The following is a 10383-nucleotide window of genomic DNA, read 5'->3' as shown; positions in this document are numbered from 1 at the left end:
ATCCAGAGCGTCCTATAGTGCGGAAAATACGGTGGTCTGAAAAGTATATCCCATTTTCTGCACCTTAATCTTCAAATGATTCTCTTCCTGTGGGCCAGAGTTCACTAAATCATTTAGTGAAGCCAGATGTTTCAAACTTGTCAAAATGGACCCTGATCTAAAATTTTATCAGTAAATTAGTTCTGTTATAAAGTTAATTTTTTTTCCAGCTAAGACAACCGGCCAAAATTAAGCTTATTTTTTCAGCAGAACATTTTGAAACTGTCATACATGCATTTGTGACCACCAGATTGGATTATGGGCTCTGTTCATGCTTACATCACAAACCAGGAAGACGCTTGAGATGACAACTTCCGACGGGCTCTGTTCGCGGTAGTAAGTCTGACAAAATCTAAGGAAAATGAGAAAATGTCCCAGTTTTCTTCATCTCCTTATCATTGTAGTGTTCCCTTGTGTTTGGCTCATCCACAATTCCAACCACACCTCAGTTTTCATCATTTCCACACTGACACACAACTCAGAACGCATTGGGTACATGTGATTAGAAGAGATGAGGCGCCAAATACAAAATAATAAAATTTGGCTCCTCTTCTCCTCTTGAATTTGGAATTGAAATCTTAAAAAAAAAACTGTTGCAGAACAAAAACAATGGAAAAATGTTTCAGTCAAAGGATGGAAGTGTCTAAATTTAAAATAAGTGTTTAAAATAAATGTCAAACATGATATGCTATAAAAGTATGAAGTATGAACTGCCCTTTTGTGTTAATTAATAAGATTTTAATATTGTGTGTGTCACGTAAATAAGTTGCTTTTCAAAGTAGTTGGAAGTGTTAGAAATGTTTTACTTTGTGTGAAAAGAGGGCAGATATTACAAGTCTTCTTCTCCACATTGATGCATGAAACATAAATATTTTGTGTTCATCTTTCCCGAATGAAACAAATCAAAAAATGAAAAATGAAATGAATTGTGCACACTAAAGAACCTTTAAATGTGAAATTGGTCAGAGAAAAGTTAAATCTGATCTAAAATAAATCTGATAAAGCGTATTAACTGCCCAAAAAGTGTTTCCTAATATTGATTCGGTTCTATCTGCTCAAACTCCTGGGTGTAATTGCCCTATCACGGTGAAGGCCCGGAGACTTAGCGGTGATGCTTCTTTGCTCCTCTTTCTTCCTTGGGCTAAGTCATTGTGCGTCGCCGTGGAAACCATTAGTCGAAGCCCAGTGCCCGTTGCTAAGAGAGAGAGTGTAGTGGAGCAGAAAATCTAACTGCCCCCCTCCCCTTCTACCCCCTCCCCTCCTGCACCCGACCCTCCCACCGACACCCCCGGACCCCTCCTCAACATTTGGGCAAATATAAGGACTCGGTGCGAAGGGATTAGGGTTGTCAAAAGTATCGAAAAATCAGATACTATTCGATAATTTAACTAGTACTGGAACTAGAGATGCATTTTTCACAGTTCAAAATCACGTTCTGTTGTCTAAAGAAACTGTCTTTTTAATTATCATTGTGGTATCGGAATCAGTTTTGAGTCTGTTTCTCAATATTGAAATCGAGTTTAAAAAGTGAGTTAAACTTTTTTGATTCCTAATGATTCACCAGAATGAGTTTATCATGTTTTTTAAGTCCTAATGATTCACCACGATGAGTTTATAAAAGCTTTTGCAACTTTTTTGAGTCCTAACAATTCACAATGATGAGTTTATAAAAGGTTCTTCAATGTTTCCAAGTCCTAATAATTCATCATGATGAGTTTATAAGAGGTTTTTAAAATTCTATAAGTCCTAATGATTCACCACAATGAGTTTATAAAAGCTTTTGCAACTTTTTTGAGTCCTAACAATTCACAAGTTTATAAAAGTATTTTAACATTTCTAAGTCCTAATAATTCATCACAATGAGTTTATAAGAGCTTTTTCATCTTTTTTGAGTCCTAATAATTCACCAAGATGAGTTTATAAAAGCTTTGTCATCTTTTTTAAGTCCTAATCATTCACAACAATGAGTTTATAAAAGCTTTTGCAACTTTTTTGAGTCCTAACAATTCACAGCAATGAGTTTATAAAAGGTTCTTCAACGTTTCTAAGTCCTAATAATTCATCACGATTAGTTTATAAGAGCTTTTTCAACTTTTCTAAGTCCTAATGATTCACTACAATGAGTTTGTAAGCGCTGTTTTAATTTTTGCGGACACAGAAAAGCTAATGACAACTAACTTGCACTACTTGTTACTCGGACAATAAAAGGCTTTTGTGCTTATGCGTGGTTATTTTGACCTCAGCACTGCCGGAATAATATTTACATCTGTGTGTAATCCCTCAGTTGTCCAGGTAGGATCTGTAGAAAATAAAAAAAAATAAATAAATAAAAAAGAAGAAGAAGATATTTGTATTCTTTACCCTAAATCTTCATCTCATTTCTACCAGGGATCTCCAACTTTTTACATCCACTGAGTTATCTTTAGAAAACGAAAATGCCGGAGAGCTACTGATTTTTAGCGTTGTGAGAAATGGAGAGGACAAGCCTTAGATGTTCCAGTTAAATGCCTTTAAAACATAAAACCATTATCCATTTATTAGTGCACAAAGTTCAAAATAACACATTTACCATAGTAATTAATCAAATTTGAGTTATTCAGTATAACTTGTAATTCAGAAATCCTTTGGCGAGTTACTTATAACGGGATGGTCCTGAGCTACAAGTTGGAGACGCCTGACCTAGACTCTAAAACAAGAAACATTGATCCCAGAGGTCAATTTGTGAGATTTGAAATTAAAATCTTAAATGCAGCTGATATACCTTGACACAGTTAATTTCCCGCCAAAAATATAAATCTTTACTTTTGTCACGTCAACATTAAAGGTCGTGTGTCTCTTGTGAGCTTTAATCCGTGTTACAATGTTGTTATCTCGTCAGAAACAGACCTGGAGTTGTGATGTGTGTGATGTTGTGTGGTGGTAGTTTTCAGCAGCTCTTTTTACCTTTAGTTAGGTCTCAGCGTTTTCTGTTTGAGAGAAGAACTCAGGGTTTGTGTGTTAAACGTGTGTGACTGAAACAAAACACAACTCCAGGTCTGTGTGTGACGAGGAAACTACACGAGAACATAGATCAGAAAACAGCGTCATATGGGTCGTTTAAATTGTCACTTTATTTTCGCACATGTCCCTGAAGTAAATTTAAATGGACCTACACTCGTCTCAAAACAGTGAAACAAACATTATGACGTCATTTTAAAGGGCCATTATGTAACTTTTCTGGAGGAGGGTAACACCACCTACTTGTCTCCATGGAGATGTTATTGCTTTGTCTGGAATGCTCCACAGTATGGCGTCAAACTTAAACAAACGGGCACTGCCACCGGGCCAAGTTGCATGTCAGATCTGTGGAAAGGCAAGCCCTTTCACAGTAAGAAAGCATGTTTTCAAGCTATTTTAGAACAACAACAACAACAAAAAAAGCAAGATAAGTAAGTTTACAACATTCCAGGCAATGACATCTCCATAGTGACAAGTGGACATCTATAACCCCCAAAAGAAAAGTTACGTAGTGCCTCTTTAGCTCCAAACTGTAGACATGTTTGTAGTCTACAGCTTTCACTTTCACTGGGAAATGCGAGTTCTCTTTTTTTACCCCAATGTCATTTTTGATGTTTGGGGAGTCCCACTGCCCCCCTCCTCTCCTCCCCCTCCTCTCCTCCCCCTCCTCTCCCCCTTCCTCCCCCCTCCCTCGCCCCATCCTCATTTCCATGAGAAAGCTTGTGCCGGCGAGTGAAAGGGTTAAGCCTGAGCCCGGGAGAGAGTCCCCTAGAAAAAAAAAGTAGTATAGCCCCCCAATTTGGGTCTCCACGGGGGTTGGAGGGGCACGGGGGTGGAGGGGGTCCGGCGAGGAGGAGGGGGCGTATGGTGTGGTGGGGCCCCCGGACAATAGGGCCCCGGGGGGAGGAGCGCGGAGGAATCCTTTACGGAGTGCACCTGCGGACTGAAAGGGGACAGCCACAATGGAGGAGCGAAACGGCCAATTACTCAAGAGGAAGGGCAGGGGGGAGGAAGAGGAGGAGGGGGCGCATATCAGGGGGAGGTTTAAAGATCAGGCCAGGACGACGCAGATATATGAAGAAATCACCCTGTTTATGTGTGGAAATGTTTTCCACAGGCCAGAACCCATGGGAAACAGGCCGTCGGTTTGGAGCTGATGCTGGAGTTTCAGACGAGGCTCATGAGACAAACACAAGTCACAATGATCAGTCAGTGTTAATGTGCAGCTCTAATGTCCCTGTGTCTCCATCAGGAACAGAAGTTTACAAGTATCAGTGTCACTGCAATAAGCAATGACTTGTTTGCCTGGCAAATCCAGACTGATGTGTGTGTGTTTCAGACAGAGGGTTATTAGTCTGGTCTCCACTCTCTCTGTCGCGTCTCAACTCTGACCAAATGTTATCTTGCAATCAGAGGTGTTTACTTCAGTGTTAAACAAAGGAGCTCACTGCTCATCTGTGATTCACAATCACATTTATCTCACCTCAGCTTAACAGTTTTTCTCCTATACAGACAGACCATGTGTGTCCCTGATTGACTAATCCACCTGTCAATCACACTCATCTGAGCTCTGGGAGCTTCACAGGTGAACACACTCATGTTCAGAAAGTATTCAGTAGTGAGTATTCTGGACCCCAGGCAAATGGCAATCCTGAAATCTCATATGGTACCAGGGGGAAAATTGCCCACCCTTGTACTACGCCCTGTACTACACCCTGTACTACGCCCTGTACTACCCTATACTACACTGTACTACACTGTACTACACCCTGTACTACACCCTGTACTACGCCCTGTACTATTATACTACACTGTACTACACTGTACTACACCCTGTACTACACCCTGTACTACGCCCTGTACTATTCTATACTACACCCTGTACTACATTTATACTCTGCTCTTCCAAATCCCCAAGTGAATCTGTGGTACATGTTGTAGGAACATCGTGGTCATTTGGATTTGAACCAACATGAACCAGAACTGTGCAGTGTTCAGAGATGTAGACACACACACACACACACACACACACACACACACTGTTTAACATGGCTAAAAACACAAATGTGATGCAGGGAACACATTCAACTGAAATGGGGACTTTCACTTAAAGATGTCTTAGAAAAGAGTCTTTATTGCTGAGACTTGCTCCACGTAGAAAAATTACCAGATATTTTAACAACTCAAGACTCTAAATAGAAAAGCGATAGAGCCCGTCTGTGTCAGAGCCACTGCTAAAAGTGTTTCAAATATATGCTCAAAATATTAAAATAACAGTAGATAGGGCAGCTTTAATAGGCTCTGTGCACAGCATTGTGTCGCAAAGTTTAAGCATAAAATAAAAAATGTATTTTAATTTTAATTAATTTTAATAAAGACTACACAATTATTTGTACATGTAGAATACTTCAGTTTGTGGCATTGTAATAATTATACCTCAACATTAGCATTAGTATTGAGACACAAACATCTTTCTAAACTCAGAAGTGTCCATCTTCTCTTTAAATATTTATTCATTTTAGCCCGACTGAGCCAAAAACCTCAAATATCAAATTGGACAGGAAGCAGTGACACTGAGGTTGCCGATCGCTATTGTTGTGTGCTGTTCTGTCAGTGAAAAGAGCTTTCATTAAAAACTCTTAATCATGGAAAAATGTCACTTGTACATGTGTCCCTCAGACGTCCAGGTAGAATTCACGGCAAAAGGAGAAATTCAATTTGTCAACTGGACAAAAGTTTATTTTGGTTAAATACGTTTTACAGGTAAGTCAGTATACTTCAGGACTTAAGAAATGTATTTGACCAAAATAAACTTTTGTCCAGTTGACAGATTGAATTTCTCCTGTCCCTTGTACATCATTGGTCGTCTTTCAAAAGGCAGAAGTGCACTAAGACCCCTTCAAAACTGAGTAATAGTCCTATTTAACGTGGACAAAGCAGTGCTTGGAGAAAGGTGACTATTAAAAACACTTAATTTTATTAAAATATACATTTAGGTCAAACTCACTCTTATTAAGAGCGTCATCACAGAAAGTTGAGACATTTCTACAAACAAAACATGGAAAAAAAAACATGGTGGTGGGTCCAGTGCTGATTGTCCAACAGAAGTTTGACACAGTCTTCCAAAAGGACACAAAAAAAAACATACAGGACACTGTTCATGCTGTCTAGGAACCAGGAAGTATGAACCAGGAGGTAGGAAGGAAATCCATGTCTCTTCCTGCTCAGTTCTGTCCACACGATCTTTAAAACCTGTAGAAAACGCCCGTCTGACAAGCATACAAGTCCATACAACGTCAGTCCTAAAAGTCAGGAGAGGGCGTGGTCAGTTTGTAAGTGGCATGGTCAATGTACAATGCACATGGTCAGTAAAAAGAAAAAGTGTTGCACTCCCATCACATGTGAACACTTGGATGAGGAGTCAGGCCTATGTACAAGTGAAAAACAAACATACAACACAGATTCAAGTTGGAAGTGTGGGCGAGGCCAGTGTAACACTTGAGGTGTCAGGTGTACACGTGGCAGGAGACACCTGAGCACTACAGCGAGAGTCAGGGCGACAAATACAGTCCAGAAAAAGTGGGCGTGGCCATCCTGCAGTAGGTGTGGTCAGACAGCAATGGGGCACTTAACAGAACGCTCGGATTATGTACCAAGCCTATAGAAAACTAGTCCCCCTGACGTGTAGCCCACCTGACCACTCCTGCAATTCGCCGTCCACACAGGCAGAGTCCCGGAAACCAGTGGGCGGGGTCAGGACATGAGGGGTGTGGCCTGTCTGGCAGTGGGCGTGGCCTCCTCAGATGTGTGTGAGCGGCATGCTGCCCGGGGTCAGGTAATGCGGCTGGACCCCGCCGTAGCTCCCACGATGGTGCACGGCCGCCGCCGCCCCAGGAGCGTCGGGGCTGTCCCCCGCGCCGCCCGGGATGTACATGCTGATCATGTCCCGCAGGTCCCCCTGCAGCGCCCCCCGATGGTGGGAGGGGGGAGGGGAGGCGGCCTCGGGCTTCACCATGGACATGGTCATGGGGGCAGGAGGGGGCTGGGGGCTGTAGGACAGCGGGCTGTGGACACAAAGGTACGGGGTTACATACACACTGTACACAAAACAGATAGAGCTAACTCACGAGCAAACGTGTTCCAAACAGGAAGTGAGCATGAGTGCACTTCTGGCTCCATGGACTCCATTCTTTCCTTAAATAAATTCCCATTCTTAATATGGAACTCAGCTCCAAATTCACTTATAACTGCTAGCCTCGTGAGCTTCATTTGACTAGAACCAAACGCGGGGGTGACATCACACTCTCTCAGTCCACGTCTGTCTATGGTCTGTCTACACTCTGTGGTGTCAGTGTGGTAGATTTAAACTACAGACAACTAAACCTGAACACGTCACTTAGATGAAGCCAAATATATTCACACTTCAGAGTGTAGCGTCCCAACAGTAGATTCAAATAATAATGAAGAACATGAAGAAAGGAAAAGGTGAGTGCATTTTGCTCTGTTTAGTTTCATTTGGAGAGCCAAGATGTTGTATGAGCCAACCAATTACCTAAAAATAAGAGTTTGATTTGAGCACTTTGGTGCCAAGAGGACAGTGCACTAAAGGGGACTCCACTGTGGCCCATGTGGACGAGTCCGTGATGAATTCAAATGGGAACATTTGGGGAGAAGAACAGCAGAGCTTATCGGACTTCTCACTTTGTCTGGATTCTAAACAATCTGTCGGCATCAGCCAGGAACAAAACCCAAATCTCTAGTTTTATTTAGGAGCTTCTCTTTTCATGAAGAGTTTACACCTGATGCCCTTCCCATCACACCCAGACATGTTAAGGTGACAAGACTGGGGATTGGGAGGGTGAAGTGTCTTGCCCAGAGACACAACGGAAAACAAACAAGCAACCCGTCCATATAAGTCCCACATGCTGAACATGTTCCCATTTTACTCAAGACATTTTAAAAAAAACAAACTTTAAAATCCTTGACATCAATAAACGAGTCCATTTGAAAATCAGAGTTAACTAATGGATTGTGTATTCTGGTTGGAACTTACTTTAACTTTAAATTTTACTTTTGCTAAGTTGGGTTAGAAATTGTACTTTGTACTTATTACAACCATTTAGTTCAAATGGTTTAAAGAAAGTCTGCAACAACATTTAGCTTAAAATGTTCCTAAAAATGTCACATTTCAGATGTTCTGACTCTCACATCGGTCGGGGTGCTGGGCTCTGATTGGTTCAGAACACACAGGTAAATGAGCGGCCTTGGGGTTTTTACATTGTCCTCTGGGGTGGGCCCTGCACCACATTCACTCCGCAGGGTGAGCGGAGCAGGGCATTGTGGGTAGAGACCACACACAGCTGTCCCTGCCTCATCTACATTCTGGGCACATCTCAGGCCAAGCATCTCCACATGCACGCTCACATGCAAGCGCGCTGCTCAACGGGGGTGGCGAGTAGGAAGGCTACTTACTTAAGTCATTTTTCAACTGATTCTAAGTTTTGTGTTTTCCATCTGGGAGGAAGTTTACACGTGACAGAGCGTTTTGTGGCCATAATGTCCGCAGAAACACTGGACATTTTTACCTCATCTGTTCTTTGGAAATCTTAGATTCTCTCTCATTAAGACCGAACTGAGCACAGTTTTAAAAGTTTACCGTATTCTACTTTTACTTGAGTTTCATAGTTATGTGCATATGAACCAACTCACAGTGTCATAGTCTGACTTGTGAGTTCTAGTCCAAGACCAGAGTTCTACTCGAGAGCGCAGGTCCCTCACACAGAAAACACCAAACACTTTCACCTCTCAGTCTGAACAGTGCCCGTGTGAATGCAGGCCCATGGTTTCGTGCGACTGGCACCTGTTGCTCCTGCTCCGCGTGTGTGCGCGGTGCGCCTGGAGGTGCGTGCGCGGTGTGTGCGCGGTGTGTGCGCGGTGTGTGCGCGTGTGTGCGCGGTGTGTGCGCGGTGTGTGCGCGGTGTGTGCGCGGTGTGCGTGTGGTGTGCGTGCGGTCACCTGTAGGAGTTGGCTCCGTTCATGTAGCTCTGTGCCGGGCTCATGGTGGGGCTCATGGTGGGGTACTGGAGGGCAGACAGGTCGTAGCGGTGCAGCTGCTGAGTGTAGCCCATGGAGTCGGCCTGCATACCCCCGTATCCTCCAGCTGGGGCCCAGCCGTAGCTGTCCATGCGCGGGCTTGTGCTCTGGCCCTGAGCAGCCAACAGGCCCCCAGGGGCCAGAGGGAACTTGCCCACGGGAGTGTCCTTCTTGAGCAGCGGCTTGCTCTTCCTGCGGGGCTTGTACTTGTAGTCGGGGTACTCCTTCATGTGCACCGCGCGGAGCCTCTTGGCCTCGTCTATGAAGGGCCTCTTCTCCGTGTCACTCAGCAGCTTCCACTCGGCCCCCAGGCGCTTACTGATCTCAGAGTTGTGCATCTTGGGGTTCTCCTGGGCCATCTTCCGCCGCTGGCCCCGGGACCACACCATGAAGGCGTTCATCGGCCTCTTCACCTTATCCATTGGATCGCTCTCCGGAGTGCACGCGCTCTTGGAGCTGGGGTGCGTGGGGCCGCTGGCGGTGAGCGGGGACAGGCCCTGACTCTGGCTCTCGTGCTCCAGTAGACTATACATGGTCCTGCGGGGGTCCTGCGGGGGAGAGCGGCTGCGGCGCGCGGCTGTGCCCGATTATCTAATCAGAGTCTGTCACAGGTTCACATGTGCGTGCACGCGGGCCTTACACTGGTGCGGTTATTTTCGGTAAGTTTGTGGTGAGTTTGGTAGAGAAAAGAGAGTGTCCGGGCCAGGCGCATGCTCCTCTCGTGAGTCCAGCGGTTTGACTAAACTCTCCTCACTCCAGAGCACTTGTTGTGTGCGCGCGCCCGGGCCTTATTGTCATTCAGGCCGGGGCTCTGGACCAATGGCAGCGCTCCACCCCATGTGCGCGTGCATTTACAACTCAAAAGAGCTGTGGCGCGGGACACAAGTTGACGTAAGTGATTCATAGCCCCCCCGCGGCGCTGACCGGAGCTCAGGGAGCAGGACGGACACAGGCGTGTTCATGAAGCCGTCCATGAGGACATATGACAGATGGGAGACCGCTCTGGTGCTGTTCTGGTGCTGCTCCGGGCCCGCGCTCTGTCCCGGGCCCGGTGTGCACGCTCTGAGAAAGTACGTAACACCGCGCGTTCGGCACATCATGCGCACAGCTAAGAACAGTGTTTGGCACAGGGCATTTGGCACATAGACTAATTGCAGCTTTCAAATAATTAGGTTTTAATGGATAAACAATTTATAGGGTTTCAAAACATCATTTGAAAGTGCAATAACCTATTGTGCTTTGCAAGGCACCAAA

At 44.6% G+C, this 10383-nt stretch overlaps 1 protein-coding gene across 1 annotated transcript; it reads right to left on the bottom strand.

Moving 5' to 3' along the window:
• Positions 1-5990: 5990 nt before the first annotated feature.
• Positions 5991-10357, bottom strand: LOC110163893 (transcription factor Sox-19b-like). Its single transcript, XM_020928906.2, has 2 exons — positions 9052-10357; positions 5991-7100 (listed from the first exon to the last, which is right to left on the bottom strand). The coding sequence occupies exons 1-2, from the start codon at positions 9660-9662 to the stop codon at positions 6836-6838; spliced, it is 876 nt and encodes a 291-aa protein (XP_020784565.1). The 5' UTR covers positions 9663-10357; the 3' UTR covers positions 5991-6835.
• Positions 10358-10383: the final 26 nt, after the last annotated feature.

This window comes from Boleophthalmus pectinirostris, unplaced genomic scaffold, assembly GCF_026225935.1.
Source record: "Boleophthalmus pectinirostris isolate CB_2022bp ecotype Guang Dong unplaced genomic scaffold, ASM2622593v1 HiC_scaffold_20, whole genome shotgun sequence".
Taxonomy (NCBI): Eukaryota; Metazoa; Chordata; class Actinopteri; order Gobiiformes; family Gobiidae; genus Boleophthalmus; species Boleophthalmus pectinirostris.
This window is presented reverse-complemented; position numbering and strand designations above follow the sequence as displayed.

Excerpts from the sequence above, each read along its gene's own strand:
- LOC110163893 (XM_020928906.2), bottom strand. The coding sequence starts at position 9,662 with ATGTATAGTCTACTGGAGCACGAGAGCCAGAGTCAGGGCCTGTCCCCG. Across the intron at positions 7,101-9,051 it reads AACGGAGCCAACTCCTACAG|CCCGCTGTCCTACAGCCCCC; the intron begins GTGACCGCACGC and ends TTGTGTCCACAG.